Genomic DNA, 18,570 nt, shown 5'->3' with positions numbered 1-18,570 from the left:
CCATCAAGTCCACACTGACGAGGGATCAGCGTACACTAGCACTATCCTACACACTTGGTGCAATGTAACAATTCTACAGAAACCTGGACTTTCAGAAAGCATTTGATAAGGTCCCACATAGGAGATTAGTGGGCAAAATTAGAGCACATGGTATTGGGGGTAGGGTGCTGACATGGATAGAAAATTGGTTGGCAGGCAGGAAACAAAGAGTAGGGGTTAACGGGTCCCTTTCAGAATGGCAGGCAGTGATTAGTGGGGTACCGCAAGGCTCGGTGCTGGGACCGCAACTGTTTACAATATACATCAATGATTTGGATGAATGGGTTCAAAGTAACATCAGCAAATTTGCGGATGACACAAAGCTGGGTGGCAGTGTGAACTGTGAGGAGGATGCTATGAGGATGCAGGGTGACTTGGACAGGTTGGGCGAGTGGGCGGATGCATGGCAGATACAGTTTAATGTGGATAAATGTGAGGTTATCCACTTTGGTGGCAAAAATAGGAAGGCAGATAATTATCTGAACGGTGTCAAGTTGGGAAAAGGGAAAATACCAATAGATCTGGGGGTCCTTGTACATCATTCACTGAAAGCAAGCATGCAGGTACAGCAGGCAGTGAAGAAAGCGAATGGCATGTTGGCCTTCTTAACAAGAGGAGTTGAGTTTAGGAACAAAGAGGTCCTTCTGCAGTTGTAATGTGACCACACCTGGAGTATTGTGTGCAGTTTTGGTCACCAAATTTGAGGAAGGACATTCTTGCTATTGAGGGAATGCAGCGTAGGTTTACAAGGTTAATTCCCGGGATGGCGGGACTGTCATATGTTGATAGAATGGAGCAGCTGGGCTTGTACACTCTGGAGTTTAGAAGGACGAGAGGGGATCTTATTGAAACATATAAGATTATTAAGGGATTGGACACGCTAGAGGCAGGAAACATGTTCCCGATGTTGGGGGAGTCCAGAACCAGGGGCCACAGTTTAAGAATAATGGGTAGGCCATTTACAACGGAGATCTGAAGTAAATAGATCTGAAGTAACAGATTATACATAAATAACACAAATTGTACCAAACAGTTGAAATCTGAAATAAAATCGGTAAATATTGGATCAGTGGAGAGAGAGGAACAGAGCTGCCATTTTGAGTTGTTTAAGAAAGAACTGCAGATGCTGGGAAAATCAAAGGTAGACAAAAATGCTGGAGAAACTCTGTGGGTGAGGCAGCATCTATGGAGCGAAGGAATAGTTGCCTCATCCGCGGAGTTTCTCCAGCATTTTTGTTTACCTGCCATTTCAGTTGCTGACTTTTCACTGTTTGATGAAAGGTTGAAAGATTCCTCTCATTCCTCTCACAGCCAGCAGATGCTGCCTGACCCAATGAGCATTTCTGGCACTTTGACCCACTGCAAGGGCCAGGAAGCGAGCGGGCAAGATCATCTCTGACCCCTCTCACCCTGGCCACAAACTCTTTGAATCACTTTCCTCTGGAAGGCGACTCCGGACTGTCAAAGCTGCCAGAGCCAGACATAAAAACAGTTTTTATCCACGAGTAGTTGTTCTACTCAACAGCCAAAAATCTGTAGCCTCCCTTTGATCTGGTATTGTGTTGGTTCACATGCTTGATCAATGGTGTTTTATCATTAATGTTTTATTATTATTAATGTTTAGTGTTTTCTGAGTCATTCGTAACTGTCACTGTATGTCATGTTGTTACTTGTGGGCGGAGCACCAAGGCAAATTCCTTGTATGTGAATACTTGGCCAATAAACTTACCTACTTACTTACTTTCTCTCCGCCTGTCCTGCAGATGAGATGCTGCAGTGTGTCGGTGACCCAGCGCTGGCAACGGGCTTGAGCGTGGACTGCGTGACGGCCAATGAGCAGTGCGCCGCGGAGCCGAGCTGCAGCAGCCGCTACAGGACACTGCGCCAGTGTCTGGCTGGGAAAGCAGCCATGCTCTTCGGACCCCAGGCCAAGAATGAGTGCATCGTGGCGGTGGTGGCACTGCAGCGCAGCACGCTCTTTGACTGCCGCTGCAAGCGTGCCATGAAGAAGGAGAAGCAGTGCCTGGCCATCTATTGGAGTATCCACCAGAGTTTGCAGCAAGGTGAGTGCTCATTCTTTTTTTATTTAAAATTTTTTTTATTTTAATTAGAAGTACAATAAGTTACAGTAATACACACCACATATATCTTATTACATTTGTTGTACCCCTTCATTTTTTGAGCTTTAAGAAAGATAGAAATAAAAGAAATAAGGAAAGTGAGAAAGAGTCCTGATAGTGCAGGAAAGTGTTGGGAAAAGAAAGCCCATTAGAAAGAGAGTTACATAGAAACATAGAAATTAGGTGCAGGAGTAGGCCATTCGGCCCTTCGAGCCTGCACCGCCATTCAATATGATCATGGCTGATCATCCAACTCAGTATCCCATTTAGTTAGAGAAGAAAGTTAAGACATAGACCCTAGAAAAGAAAAAAAGAGAAACAATTCTGCTCATTCTTAGTCACTCACCCACAGAACAGTGATTCACGCCCTTTTTTATTTTTATTTTTAAAAATTATTTTGACTTTTTTTTTTTTTTTTTTTTTTGCCATTAATAATCCTGTTGATTTATTTTCTTGTGAAACAAAAGGTCAAAAAAATTTTAATTAAAAAAAAATATTTTGACCTTTTAACCTGAAAATGACAGGAAAAGAAGAGAGAAATGACTAGAGAAGGAGAAAGTGAAAAGTGAAAAGATAGGACCCGCTAGACCACCAAAAATAAATAAATTGGATAGTTATATGGATGGGAAAGGAATGGAGGGTTATGGTCTGAGCGCAGGTATATGGGACTAGGGGAGATTATGTGTTCGGCACGGACTAGAAGGGTCGAGATGGCCTGTTTCCGTGCTGTAATTGTTATATGGTTATATGGTTAAAGTAGTGTGGTCGAAGATAAGGAAAGATATAAGAGAAAAAGAAAAAAAAAAAAAAAAAAGTGGAGGTATACCTACCCCTCTCCCTCCCCCCCCCCCCCCCCCCCCCCCACCCCCCCCCTCCCCCCCCACCCACATCACCCAGCCCATAGTTGGATTTAAATCCAAAGTTGTGTTGCACCATACTATCCTTGTAAGAATTCGGTAAAGGGTGTCCATGTCTTGAAAAATTGATCTGTTTTTTCTGCCTAATATTTACCAAATGTACTGTCTCTGTTTCACGCCCTTAACCCCACTGTAAGGGTTAGGCACTTAACCAGAGACTTAAGGGGCTGTCCCACTGTACGAGGCAATTCAAGAGCTCTCCCGAGTTAATAAATAAAATCAAACTCGTGGTGAGTACGTAGAATGTACGTCGGAGCTCGGGGACGTCTCTTAGCGGCTCGTAACGCTAACGGCAGGTACTCGGGAAATGCGGTAAGACTCGTGAAGATTTTTCAACATGTTGATAAATGTCCACGAGAGCCCCGAGTACCGACGAGCGGCCATTACCGTAATTCTCCGAGTTCGAATCAGGGGAAACTCGGGAGAACTCTTGAATGATCTCGTACGGTGGGACAGCCCCTTTAGCGTGGAGCGTGCAGCAGAGCTAGCTACAAGGCGAGTCCGCGTAGTATCGGTCACTGGTCCAGGGAGCAGGGCTCAGCATCACACGCCTCACCCCATTGTATGGGTAAGATCAGAAGATCATAATATCTGAGTCCGCGATCACCCGTACACTAACACTATCCTACACACACGAGGGATAATTTACAATTTTACCAAAGCCAATTAACCTACAAACCTGAAGGTAGACAAAAATGTTGGAGAAACTCAGCGGGTGCAGCAGCATCTATGGAGCGAAGGAAATAGGCAACGTTTCGGGACGAAACCCTTCTTCAGACTGAAGGAAATAGGCAACGTTTTGGGCCGAAACCCTTCCGGGTTTCGGCCCGAAACGTTGCCTATTTCCTTCGCTCCATAGATGCTGCTGCACCCGCTGAGTTTCTCCAGCATTTTTGTGTACCTTCGATTTTCCAGCATCTGCAGTTCCTTCTTAAACACGTATCCTACAAACCTGTGGGTCTTTGGAGTGTGGGAGGAAACCGGAACAGCCGGAGAGAACCTACGCAGGTCACGGGGAGAAGGCACAAACTCCGTACAGACAGCACCCGTAGTCAGGATCGAACCCGGGTCTCTGGCGCTGTGAGGCAGCAACTCTACCGCTGCGCCACCGTGCCACCCCTAAAGGTTATTTATGGACCAAGTGCTAGTCATTGATTAGTATAGATGGATATGAAATGGGCAGCATGGACTTGGTAGGCCAAAGGGCTGTATCTGTGCTGTGTAACTCTCTGACTGTGGGCAAGAAAGAACTGCAGATCTGTGACTATGGGATTTGAAGTTGCCAAACCCGTGCAGTTTCCTTTGATCTTAAGATGAAATGTAGGTTAAAGCTGGAGCCATTAATCGTGAAAAGGAAATTGAGATTTAAAGCTGTCGAACCTGAGGTTGGGAACTGGAATTTATCTCTGCCGGCTTGAAAGATTTCACAAGGAAGTTTCGCAGTCGGGCAGTGGATTGAACAAGCTGCTTCCGAAGAGGAAGAGGCTGGGCTGAACGCGATCAAACTGGAGCCAGGAACATCGGCCCAGAGTAGAAACCGTCCATTCGGCCCATCAATGCTGTCATCTGTTCTACCTTTTCGTTTAGACAATAGACAATAGGTGCAGGAGTAGGCCATTCGGCCCTTCGAGCCAGCACCGCCATTCAATGTGATCAACGCTGATCATCCCCAATCAGTACCCCGTTCCTGCCATCTCCCCATATCCCCTGACTCCGCTATCTCTAAGAGCCCTATCTAGCTCTCCCTTGAAAGCATCCAGAGAACCGGCCTCCACCGCCCTCTGAGGCAGAGAATTCCACAGACTCACCACTCTCTGCGAGAAAAAGTGTTTCCTCGTCTCCGTTCTAAATGGCTTACTCCTTATTCTTAAACTGTGTGTGTGGCCCCTGGTTCCGGACTCCGCCAACATCGGGAACATGTTTCCTGCCTCTAGCGTGTCCAAGCCCTCACCAATCTTATATGTTTCAATTTTTAGCTTTCCCCCGCCTTGCTCAAACACAATAGCACGACCAGGATTAGTTGGTGGGGGAAAGCGCAGCATCCGAAAACAAGGCTGCTTTTCAAAAAATTGAGAACTGTTAGTTTAGTTTAGAGATACAGTGTGGAAACAGGCCCTTCGGCCCACCGAGTCTGCACTGACCAGCGATCCCCGCACATTAATATTATCCTACGCACATTCGCGACAATTTTTAACATTTCTACCGAGCCAATTAACCTACAAACCTGTACGACTTTAGAGTGAGGGAGGAAACCGAAGATCTCGGAGAAAACCCACGCGGGTCACGGGGAGAATGTACGAACTACCCATGCACAGACAGCACCCGTAGTCGGGATCGAACCTGGGTCTTGGCCCACCGTGCTGCCAATACTTGTGCATCCTTACAAGAGGGAGGCTGTTCCAACTGCGCTTACACAGAGCAGGATGGAGATAATTAGGGTACATGCACAATATTCTATCCAGGATAGGGGAATGAAGAACTGGAGGGCATAGGTTAAAGGTGAGAGTGGAAAGGTTTAATAGGAACATGAGGGACCCCTTTTTCTCGCAGAGGGTGGTGAGTATATGGAACGAGCTACCAGGGGAGGGAATATAATGATGACCTTCCTATCACTGTTCTGCCCAAAGATCCCATAGCGGAGCAAGATAGACCACTCCTGCTAAATGCAATGGGCTGACGTGTAGTACGCAACGGAGCGGAACGTGGGCCTTTTTTTCATCCATTTCAGTAACCCGACCCGACCCGACCCGCAGTGTAATCAACGTTGCGGGGGAACAGTTTGTGTTAATAAATTTTAATTCTGAAAATGAGGAGAAGATTTTTATCAAATAACTTCTATTTTTACGAGGATGTTTCCGTAACCGGCTCCCGTCTCCGCACTTGTATCTTTGCTCCGCTACGGATCTTTGGTGCGGAGACGGAAGCCGGTTACGGAAATGGGGCCGAAAATTACCCACGGATCTGCCCATGACCGTACTAGGTCTTTTTCGTCGAGTGATCTATCTTGCTCGCTGTAGGACCTTTGGTTCTGCTTTGCCCCTGCCACAGGTTAATGGGTGAGGAGGAGATATACTTGCTGATGGTCAGATGTGGCCTTTGTCTGGGACAGTGTTGCCAATCCCTGGTCTAATTAGACACAGACATCAAAAGGACCCCGAGAGAGCTGTCGATACTTTCGCCTATTGTATTCTTCAAAGTCAAACGAGCAGATTTTCTTCCAAGAATTCAGTTCAATTAGTGTAAAAAGCTACACACCTAATCATTAGTATTACTCATTGATCAAAAGGTGCTACGTTGAGGAGTGCAGGAGGAAGAATTGCCTCACTTACATGGTGGGCTGGTGTGGATGGGACATCTGGGCCAGCATGGGCAGGTGGGGCCGAAGGGCCTGTTTCCATGCTGTACGACTCAATGCTTTGGCATTGTTGCTCTGAAAATCAATGCCAAATAAGATGAGTAAAGTTTCACCTTCAACTCCAGGTAACAATTGTCAGCTTGTAATCTTGATTACGTCCAGTGATTTATGTGACGAGACATTGCCACACTGGCCCACTCACTACTCCCACTGACACTAGAACAAGCAGAGGAGATTTTCTTCAACTATAATGTTGGGCGGCCTCTCCCTGTCATCACCAGCAGTCTCCTACGCTGATGAGCATCTAGAGTTGCGTGGAATCCCACAGGGGCTGGTACCAAGGGTTCTATAGACTTCTCCTTCCCAGGGAAACGTCAGTGGTGGCAGGGTGGTACAGCGGTAGAGTTGCTGCCTCACAGCGCCAGAGACCCGGGTTCCATCCTGACTACCGGGTGCTGTCTGAACGGAGTTTGCACGTTCTCCCCGTGACCTGCGTAGGATTTCTCAGAGATCTTCGGCTTTCTCCCACACTCCAAAGACGTACAGGTTTGTAGGTTAATTGGGTTGGTATAAATGTAGAAAATGTCCCTATTGGGTGTAGGCTAGTGTTAGTGTGCGGGGTTCGCTGGTCGGCACGGGCACGATGGGCCGAAGGGCCTGTTTCCGTGCTGTATCTTTCAGATCGTACAAGATCATGTGAGGAATAGATGCACAGAGTCTCTTGCCCTGAGTAGGGGAATCGAGGACCAGAGGACATAGGTTTAAGGTGAAGGGGAAAAGATTTAGTAGGTATTCGAGGGGTAACTTTTACACACAAAGAGTGGTGGGTGTATGGGACAAGCTGCCAGAGGAGGTAGTTGAGGCTGGGACTATCACTATGTTCAGAAACAGTTAGACAGGTACATGGATAGGACAGGTTTGGAGGGATACGGGCCAAACGCAGGCAGGTTGACCGAGTATAGCTGGGACATGTTGGCCAGTATGGCCAAGTTGGGCCGAAGGGTCTGTTTGCACACTGTATCACTCTGTGACTCTGGTCAACTAAGCGTCAACCACATTAACCAACTGGTTGGAGAGTATAAATGTAAAACTGTCCCTAGTGTAAGCAGGATAGTGCTAGTGTCCACCATGTTTACACCAACCAGCGATCCCTGCACAATAACACTACCCTACACACACACACACACACAACACACACACACACACACACACACACACACACACACACACACACCACACACACACACACACACACACACACAACCACACACACACACATCCCACACTCATACCACACACACACACACATACACACCACACACACACACCACACACCACCCACACACACACCACACAAACACACACACACATTCACAGACACACACCACACACCACACACACACACACAGACACAACACACACAAACACACACCACAGAGAGAGAGACACACACACACACACACACACACACACACACACACAAATACACACACTACACACACACACACACACACAAAGACACACACTACACAAGACACACACACCACACACACACACACACACACACACACACACACACACACACACACACACAAATACACACACACCAAATACCCACACACACACACACCACACACCCACACACACACACACACATACACACACACACCAACACACACACACATACACACACACATACACACACACACACACACACACACGACAATTTTACCCTTGCACCAACCCAATTAACCTACAAACCCGCACGTCTTTGGAGTGTGGAAGGAAACCGAAGATCCCGGAGAAAACCCACGCAGGTCACGGGGAGAACGTACAAACTCCGTACAGACAGCACCCGTAGTCGGGATCTAACCCGGGTCTCTGGCGCTGTGAGGCAGCAGCTCTACCCGCTGCACCACCATGCTGCCGTAGTGCTGATTTAGTTTACAGCTCACCAAATATACAGTGTTAAAGGTTCCCAAAGTGTTATCATCCATCAGAATATCTTGCCAATAAACCTCATTATGAGAGTTATAATATAATTTTGAATGCTAAGGAATCTGCAAGGATAAGCCTCCATAGAGACAGGAAATGAAACGTTATGAAGGTTGAATTTTCGGCACTTTTTTTTGAGGTCTATTGTACCTGGTTCTGTAGAATTCCACCCACTCCCACAAATAACAGCATTAAATATCAGATGTGCCCAGTCTCCCTGGAGCTCATCATTCACAATCACATCTGAAAGAGTGTTTTGTCCCAAACCTGCAGCGTACGTTCAAGGCTGTTTAGAAAGTTTTAAATGTTTTACATAGAAACATAGAAAATAGGTGCAGGACGAGGCCATTCGGCCCTTCGAGCCAGCACCGCCATTCATTGCGATCATGGCTGATCGTCCCCAATCAATAACCCGTGCCTGCCTTCTGCCCATTCCACTAGCCCCTAGAGCTCTATCTAACTCTCTCTTAAATCCATCCAGTGACTTGGCCTCTGTGGCAGGGAATTCCACAAATTCACAACTCTCTGGGTGAAACAGTTTTTTCTCACCTCAGTCTTAAATGGCCTCCCCTTTATTCTAAGACTGTGGCCCCGGGTTCTGGACTCGCCCAACATTGGGAACATTTTTCCTGCATCTAGCTTGTCCAGTCCTTTTATAATTTTATATGTCTCTATAAGATGCCCCCTCATCCTTCTAAACTCCAGTGAATACAAGCCTAGTGAATGCGGCCGATAAACTCAAAGTCAAAGTCAATTTTATTTGTCACATGCACCCGAAGGTGCAGTGAAATAAATTTGCCAGCAGCGATACACTTAAAAAGAACACTCAACAGAATTTAACACAAACATCCACCACAGCATTCTTCGCTACAAAGTTCAGCCAGTCCTACTCCTTGTTCATCCGTGGTCGCGGCCATGAACCGGATGCTCGAAACTCCGACATCGGGACGGTCGAACACACTCCGCGGCTTGGAGGTCCCGAATTGGCACTTCCCACATCGGAGACCGTGGCTTCGTAACTTCAAGTTCAAGTTCAAGTTCAAGAGAGTTTATTGTCATGTGTCCCTGATAGGACAATGAAATTCTTGCTTTGCTTCAGCACACCAGAACATAGTAGGCATTGACTACAAAACAGATCAGTGTGTCCATATACCATAATATAAATATATACACACATGAATAAATAAACTGATAAAGTGCGAATAACAGATAATGGGCTATTAATGTTCAGAGTTTTGTCCGAGCCAAGTTGAATAGCCTGATGGCTGTGGGGAAGTAGCTATTCCTGAACCTGGACGTTGCAGTCTTCAGGCTCCTGTACCTTCTACCTGAAGGTAGCAGGGAGATGAGCGTGTGGCCAGGATGGTGTGAGTCTTTGATGATACTGCCAGCCTTTTTGCGGCAGCGACTGCGATAGATCCCCTCGAAACTTCCCGACTTTTACACTCAATGTCCTGATCTATGAGAGCGTATATGATACCATTCGTATGATTTCTACGCTGAGTGTTTTGTGGCTGAGAAGAGCAGATTGAAGGCTGTTCCTTTTCTCCAGAGATGCTGCCTGACCCACTCAGTTGCTCCAGCACTTTGTGTCTATCTTTGAAACAGAGGTCCAGCTGGATACAGCTGGAATTCACTGAGCCGTTCGGGGTAACATGCGGGAACATTGGCTCTGGGGAGGATGCTGTGACATTAAATTTTGTGCAGAATTATATCTGGATTAGATTAAACAGAGATTGCACAGCCAACATCTGTATTCCAAGGAACATAACCCAAAGTGTTGGAGGAACTCAGTGGGGTCAGTTTCGAGGTAAAGCGAAAAACTTTTCTCACGTGCTAGCCTGTCAGCGGAAAGACACTACCCGATTACAGTCGATCCATATACAGTGTACAGACACGATAAGTCCAGAACAAGGGGTCACAGTTTAAGGATAAGGGGGAAATCTTTTAGGACTGAGATGAGAAAAACATTTTTCACACACAGAGAGTGGTGAATCTGTGGAATTCTCTGCCACAGAAGGTAGTTGAGGCCAGTTCATTTGGTATATTTAAGAGGGAGTTAGATGTGGCCCTTGTGGCTAAGGGGATCAGAGGGTATGGAGAGAAGGCAGGTACAGGATACTGAGTTGGATGATCAGCCATGATCATATTAAATGGCGGTGCAGGCTCGAAGGGCCGAATGGCCTCTACACCTGCACCTATTTTCTATGTTTCTAAGGGAATAGCGTTTAGTGCAAGGTAAAGCCAGCAAAGTCTGATTGAGTCTGAAGAAGGGTTTCAACCCAAAACGTTGCCTATTTCCTTCGCTCCATAGATGCTGCCTCACCCGCTGAGTTACTCCAGCATTTTAGCCTACCTTCAAAGTCCGATCAAGGACAGTCTGAGGGTCACCAATGAGGTACATAGTAGTTCAGCACCGATCTCTGGTTGTGGTGGGATGGTTCAGTTGCCTGATTACTGCTGGGAAGAAACTGTCCCTGAATCTGGAGGTGTGTGTTTACACACGGGTCAGGCAGCATCCGTACAGGGACTGGGCAGACAACCCTTCGTTAGTTTAGTGTAGTTTGTTGTCACGTGTACCGAGGTACAGCGAAAAGCTTTTATGTTGCGTGCTATCCAGTCAGAATAAGGAGTAAACCATTTAGAATGGAGACGAGGAAACACTTTTTCTCACAGAGAGTGGTGAGTCTGTGGAATTCTCTGCCTCAGAGGGTGGTGGAGGCAGGTTCTCTGGATGCTTTCAAGAGAGAGCTAGATAGGGCTCTTAAAAATAGCGGAGTCAGGGGAATATGGGGAGAAGGCAGGAACGGGGTACTGAGTTGGATGATCAGCCATGATCACATTGAATGGCGGTGCTGGCTCGAAGGGCCGAATGGCCTACTCCTGCACCTATTGTCTATTGTCTATTGTCTATTGATTACAATCAAGCCTTCCACAGTGTACAGATACAGGATAAAGAGAATATTGGGGGTTTGAAAGTGGACCTATTGTTATGAAAGATGGCAGATCTGATTTTGAGACCAGCGTGAAGACAGATCCCTGGCTTGCCTGTTTCTGTGCTGCGGGACTCTATGCCAAACCAACTGTGAACTATTACTGACAATTGGAATCCAGCCAGGCTTTTATTTACTCGATAGACACAAGGTGCTGGAGTAACTCAACGAGACAGGCCGTATCTCTGGAGAGAAGGAATGGGTGAGGTTTTGGGTCTGGACCCTTATTTACTATTTAAGTTCTAGCTTTTAGGTCAGACTCTCAGTTGAACAAGATGTAACAGTGACTTGCAGGGTTAGGCTGGGTGCGGCTTCAGCTCGGAGGATGCCAGATAATGTTGCAACAAGTCTGCATCTGAGTTATAGAGTGATGCAGCGTTGAAACAGGCCCTTCGGCTCCACTTGCCCACACCGGCCAACCTGTCCCATCTACACTAGTCCCACCTGCCTGCGTTTGGTCTATATCCCTCCAAACCTGTCCCATCCAATAGACAATAGACAATAGGTGCAGGAGTAGGCCATTCGGCCCTTCGAGCCATTCAATGTGATCATGGCTGATCATCCCCAATCAGTACCCCGTTCCTGCCTTCTCCCCATATCCCCTGACTCCGCTATCTTTAAGAGCTCTATCTAGCCCTCTCTTGAAAGTACCCAGAGAACCGGCCTCCACCGCCCTCTGAGGCAGAGAATTCCACAGGTCCACAACTCTCTGTGTGAAAAAGTGTTTCCTCATCTCCGTTCTAAATGGCTTATCCCTTATTCTTAATCCATGTAACCTGTCTAACTGTTTCTTAAATGTTGGGATAGTCCCTGCCTCAACTACCTCCTCTGGCAGCTTGTTCCATGCACCCACCACCCTTTGTGTGAAAAAGTTACCCCTCAGATTCCTATTAAATCTTTTCCCCCTCACCTTAAACCTATGTACTCTGGTCCTCGATTCACCTACTCTGGGCAAGAGATTCTGTGCATCTACCCGATCTATTCCTCTCATGATTTTTTTGTACACCTCTACAAGATCACCCCGATCCTCCTGCGCTCCAAGGAATAGTGGCCTAGCCTTCTCAACCTCCCCCTATAGCTCACACCCTCTAGTCCTGGCAACACCCTCGTGGCCCGTCAGGTGGGGGGGGGGGGGGTGTGATGTTCGGAGGCTGGACTTACCTGGAGTACAACCAGCACTGACCCAATGCCCAGTGCCAGTGGGAGAACACCTCCACTCATCTCCACAGCGTTCACCTTCTCCTCATTCATGCTTTGTACCAGGTGGTAGACACCCAAAATTAAGTCTATATCGATGCAATTTTCAACAGTCTCCCCTGACTTAAAGGAGACCCAGATGGGCTACCTTTCCACCCAGAGGGTGGTGGATATATGGAACGAGCTGACAGAGGAAGTGGTAGAGGCAGGTGTTATCAGGCAACTGAACCATCCTACCACAACCAGAGAGTCCTTGATCCGACTTTGCTGGCTTTACCTTGCACTAAACGCTGTCCCCTTATCATGTATCTCTACACTGTAAATGGATCGATTGTAATCATGTATTGTCTTTCTGCTGACTGGATAGCACGCAACAAAAGCTTTTCACTGTACCTCGGTACACGTGACAATAAACTAAACTGAGGTACAAGTAGGTTGCTCAAAAGACATTGGGGCAGGTACGTAGATGGGACAGGTAGAAAAAGACATGGGCCAATGCAGGCAAATGGGGCTAGGTTTGGTAGGTAACTTGGTCAGCATGGATTATTTGTGCCGAATGGCCTCTTTCTGCAATATATGACTGTGATTCTTACGGGCTTGAGCGGCTGAGTATTCTATTTGTGTTCTGAACATTGGCATCCATCCAACTGTCTTTATTCATCAAAGTCTTGAGCAAACAAATCTCTATCTCTCAATGTTTGCTCTAATGCACAGCCCGTTAACTAACGTGAAGGAATTAACCACCTCTGACTCTGGTTCTGAAGTGAAAATAAATAATTAAACCAAATGATTTCTGCAGAGCAGATAGAAGGCTTTTGGCTGTATTAAATATAAATATTGGATCAGGCATTTATTCACAAGCTTCCTGGATGAGCAACCCCTTAAGGATATTTGCTTTTGTACTTAGTTGATTATTAGCTGATGTTTGAGAAGGCAAATTGATATTTGTTAGTTCGCTGCCCTGGTTGAGATCTAGCTCTCGTTCGTTGTGGTCAGAGGCGTGTAGGACTAATTGGTAATTTTCAATAACCGCCATGGCTCTCAGGGTTTGTACGCCAGTCAGGGGCTGAATGCTGGAGTGTTAATAGGAGATCAACAGGTGTCCTGTCTCCCTTGCTCTCTCCTTCCTCTGCACTAGAGTTGCTGCCTCGCAGCGCCATAGATCTGGGTTTGATCCTGACTCAAACTCCTGTCCCACGGTACGAGTTCATTCCAAGAGCTCTCACGAGTTTGCCCTGATTTGAACTCGGAGATTTACGGTAATGGCCGCTCGTCGGTACTCGGGGCTCTCGTGGACATTTTTCAACGTGTCGAAAAATCTTCACGAGTCTTCCCGTGCTTACCTGCCGTTAGCGAGTCTTCCCGAGTACCTGCCGTTAGCGTTACGAGCCGCTAGGAGACGTCCCCGAGCTCCGACGTACCCGCTACGTTCATTCTCCGTGCTTACCACGAGTTTGATTTTTTTTTAACTCGGGAGAGCTCTTGGAATGAACTCGTACCGTGGGACAGGGCTACAATAATCTCTTCTTGTGACCATTAAGTCATTGAGCCATAGAGTGATACAGCGTGGAAACAGGCCCTTCGGCCCATCTTTATTGCCTTCCGTCCACAGTGTGGAACGTTGATTCCGCTGTGGTGGATGTTTATGTTAAAGTCTATCGTGTATTGTGTTATTTTTATTCATATGGCTGCATGGTAACTCAAATGTCACTGTACCAATTGGTGCATGTGACAATAAAAGTGAACTTGGACTTGAACTTGCCCACACCGGTCAACATGTCCCAGCTACACGGGTCTCACCTGCCCGTGTTTCGTCCATATCCCTCCAAACCTGTCCTACCTATCCATGTACCTGTTTAACTGTTCCTTAAACATTGGGATCGTCCCAGCCTCAACTACCTCCTCTGGCAGCTCATTCCATACACCCACCACCCTTTGTGTGAAAAGGTTGTCCCTCAGATTCCCATTTAATCTTTCCCCCTTCACCTTAAACCTATGTCCTCTGGTCCTCGATTCACCTACTCTGGGCAAGAGACTCTGTGCATCTACCCGATCTATTCACCTTATGATTTTGTACACACCACGTGTGTGTCCTCCAGGTGCTCTGGTCTCCTCCCACAACCAAAGACGTACAGGTTTGTAGGTTAATTGGCTTGTGCAAAATTCTAAAATTGTCCCTGGTGTTTAGGACAATGTTAGTGTGTGGGGTGATCACTGGATAACACGGACTCTGTGGGCCGAAGGGCCAGTTTCCACGCTGTATCTCTAAAGTCTAAAGTCTCTCAACACAGCCGTCTCTGATTAGGGCCAGAGAATGCATTCAGCGGCAAAAAAACATGAATTGAATGTCATGCTTGCACATTCACTGAAGCAGGTCACCCGTGTAGCATTTTACATACATTTGTTAGGTGGTCTGTCTATTACAATGTAATATTAATTTACATAATATCAGCCATACTTGCATATATTAATAGTGAATGGGAAAGCCCAGATTATTTCAGCATGTTAAATTAATAGCTTAATGTAATGCCTACAGTCTTTGGACACGGTCTACCACGGAGCACTGAGATTTGTTACTAATTTTAAAACCCTCACGCACCACTGCACTTTGTATGCTCAAGTTGGATGGTTTGCCCTGTCCACCCGCAGACTCCATCATTGGCATATCCTCATTTATAAGACTATCCTCGGTTCTTCCTTCATACCTGCAGAAGTATGTAATTCGAAAAAGCACAGGAACTTATCAGCTCCGCTCTGAGGACTTGTTCTTACTAACGGTACCTAAAGTCCGTACTGAACTGGGGAAAAGGGCATTTAGTTATGCTGCTCGCTTCGCATTGAACCAGCTGCAGAATAAACTGCAACTTAAGGAGCTGGTTTCTATAAACAGATTTAAATCCCTTCTTAATGATGTTGAAGCGGGCTCTTCTGTCTGTACATGCTTTGTTTGATGATGTTCTGACTGTGACTCTATTTATATGTTCTCTGTTGTTTTTAAATTATTGTCTGTAACTGTGGAACTGTGCTGCTGCCTGTCTTGGCCAGGACTCTCTTGTAAAAGAGATTTTTAATCTCAATGAGATTTCTCCTGGTTAAATAAAGGTTAAATAAAAATAAAATAAAATGGGTTTCTGGACCGAATCAACGATTCTACAAATACTGTAGGTAGACAATCTCTCCGGGTGATAGATACAAAATGCTGGAGTACCTCAACAGGACAGGCAACATCTCAGGACACATTGTACCACACAGAATAGTGAAAGGCTTGGATAGAGTGGATGTGGAGAGGATGTTTCCACTAGTTTAGAAACTTACAAAATTCTTAAGGGGTTGGGCAGTCTAGATGCAGGAAGATTGTTCCCGATGTTGGGGAAGTCCAGAACAAGGGGTCACAGTTTTAGGATAAGGGGGAAATCTTTTAGGACCGAGATGAGAAAAACATTTTTCACACAGAGAGTGGTGAATCTCTGGAATTTTCTGCCACAGAAGGTAGTTGAGGCCAGTTCATTGGCTATATTTAAGAGGGAGTTAGATGTGGCCCTTGTGGCTAAAGGGATCAGGGGGTATGGAGAGAAGGCAGGTACAGGATACTGAGTTGGATGATCAGCCATGATCATATTGAATGGCGGTGCAGGCTCGAAGGGCCGAATGGCCTACTCCTGTACTTATTTTCTATGTTTCTAGTGGGAAAATCTAGGACTAGAGGTCACAGCCTCAGAATTAAAGGACATTCTTTTAGGAAGGAGATGAGGAGGAATTTATTTCTTCAGAGGGTGGTGAATCTGTGGAAATGTTGTCACAGAAGGCTGCAGAGATAGATAGATTCTTGATTATACGGGTGTCAGAGGTTATGACGAGAAGGCAGGAGAATAGGGTTAAGAGGGAGATCAGCGGAGTAGACTTGATGGACCGAATGGCCTGATTCTACTCCTTTTCCTTATGACTTTATCGAAGGAATGGGTGATGTTTCGGGTCGAGACCCTACTTCAGACTCCGGCTGAAATGTCACCCATTCCTTCTCTCCATGGATGCTGCCTGTCCCGCTGAGTTACTCCAGCATTTTGTGTCTAACTTTGATGTAAACCAGCATCTGCAGTTCAATCCTACACAGTCTCTGTGGGAGATTGAACGACACAGCAGCAGACAGAATCTTTGTTTCGTTGAGTTGTATTGAAGAGCTCTTGTCAGGATGTTTTGCGGTTCGGATTTCTTGTGACCTGCTGTGTGGCTCCTACGTTTGAAGGCTTTTGGAAGTCTGTGTTTGCTTTTTATCACAGCCAAGTACAGGTGCTTTAAGGACCCCGTTGGAAGATAGGCAGTGGATTGAGATGCAGCCTGATGGAGGTTTGTGGGTGATGGTGTGAAGTTCCTCCCTCTATCTCCGTGAGGACCCCTGAATAAGCACAAAGTGATTGCTCCCTCCCCTGGAGAGTGTGTCGATCAAGTTGTGTGTGAGTGATTGGTGGTGGTCGGAGGGGCCGTAGGCGCAGATTGGCAGCCACGCTTCCGTCAGTCTGCCCCAGGGCAGCTGTGGCTACAGAAGTAGCTTACCACCACCGAGTGTGACTGAGAAGTGAATGAATAATGCGATGTAAAGCGCCTTGAGTATTAGAATGGCGCTATATAAATCCCATCCATTATTATTAAGTCAAGTCAAGAGAGTGTATTGTCATGTGTCCCAGATAGGACAATGAAATTCTTGCTTGCTTGCGTTCCCTGGATGCTTTCAAGAGAGAGCCAGATAGGGCTCTTAAAAATAGCAGTCAGGGGATATGGGGAGAAGGCAGGAACGGGGTACTGATTGGGGATGATCAGCCATGAATGGCGGTGCAGGCTCGAAGGGCCGAATGGCCTACTCCTGCACCTATTTTCTATGTTTCTATGCTGCCCGTCCTGCTGAGTTACTCCAGCATTTTGTGTCTATCTTCGGTGTAAACCAGCATCTGCAGTTCCTTCCTACTCATTCTTTAGTGCTGGCTGGAGATCAGTATCTAACCCACTGTGGTGGAACAGTGACCATCAGGTCCAATCCCAACTCACACTTCCTCCAACAGAGTCAAGATGGACTATTTTAATTCCAAAAGCAACAACTATTATTCAAGGCTGAAATATAATTAGGGAAATGTAAATGTTTTGCTTAAGTTTAATTCAGTTGTAAGGCAATTAATTAGTAGTTTGTGTATTACTTAAATCCTTCTAGTTTATTGCATTTAAAGAGAATCTGTAATTCAGGTTTCATTAATGCATTGTAATTAGCCAACTCAAAGCATAAAATATTGTGCAGAAGCATTTATCAATGCCTCATGCCCAAGAAGAATGTTCTTCATGCAATGACTGCAGGACCTAGTGGATAATTAGTTGGACTAGTCTGACAACCATTGTAGGTAGATAAAAATGCTGGCGAAACTCAGCGGGTGAGGCAGCATCTATGGAGCGAAGGAATGGGTGACGTTTCAGGTCGAGACCTTTCTTCAGCCAGGTCATTGAAATGAAATTCTCAAATTTTACATTCAGCTGTGAAGTTCCATCTATATTAGGCAGGATGTGGCTTTGAACCAGTTGCTTATCCATTTGGCCGCAATGTTCCCTCTCACTGACCCTCACCACTGGACATGTGTTGATTTGGGTCTCGAGTCAGGTGGGTAATATGGTCCCTCTGTGTGGCCAGTTCAATCCATCAACAACCAGATTGGGACGTATGGAGAAACTGGGCCGAATGGCCTGTTTCCACCCTGTATGATACTATGACTATGATATCTCTGTAACCTAATCCCGCTTGGAGTGCATACTGTCGTTGTGTCCTTGGGCAAGACACTTCACCCACCTTTGCCTGTGTGTGAATGTGTGTGAATGTGTGTGAGTGATTGGTGGTGGTCGGAGGGGCCGTAGGTGCAGATTGGCAGCCACGCTTCCGTCAGTCTGCCCCAGGGCAGCTGTGGCTACAGAAGTAGCTT

The 18,570-nt window shown here is 46.4% G+C and overlaps 1 protein-coding gene across 3 annotated transcripts in view; it reads left to right on the top strand.

The window, feature by feature from the left end:
* LOC116967261 (GDNF family receptor alpha-2-like) overlaps positions 1 to 18,570 on the top strand; it is a 145,137-nt gene that overhangs the window by 16,655 nt on the left and 109,912 nt on the right. For all 3 annotated transcript variants that reach the window (XR_004410190.1, XM_033013734.1, XM_033013735.1), the window contains one exon: positions 1,803 to 2,102. Coding sequence is in view for 2 of the 3 variants with exons in the window: in XM_033013734.1 (XP_032869625.1) it covers positions 1,803 to 2,102 (300 nt within the window). In the remaining variant the exon portion in view is untranslated. The remainder of the gene's footprint in view (positions 1 to 1,802; positions 2,103 to 18,570) is intronic.

Source organism: Amblyraja radiata, chromosome 39 (genome assembly GCF_010909765.2).
Source record: "Amblyraja radiata isolate CabotCenter1 chromosome 39, sAmbRad1.1.pri, whole genome shotgun sequence".
In the NCBI taxonomy this organism is placed as follows: domain Eukaryota; kingdom Metazoa; phylum Chordata; class Chondrichthyes; order Rajiformes; family Rajidae; genus Amblyraja; species Amblyraja radiata.
Note: the sequence above shows the minus strand (reverse complement) of the source record. Positions and strands in the feature narration are given on the sequence as shown.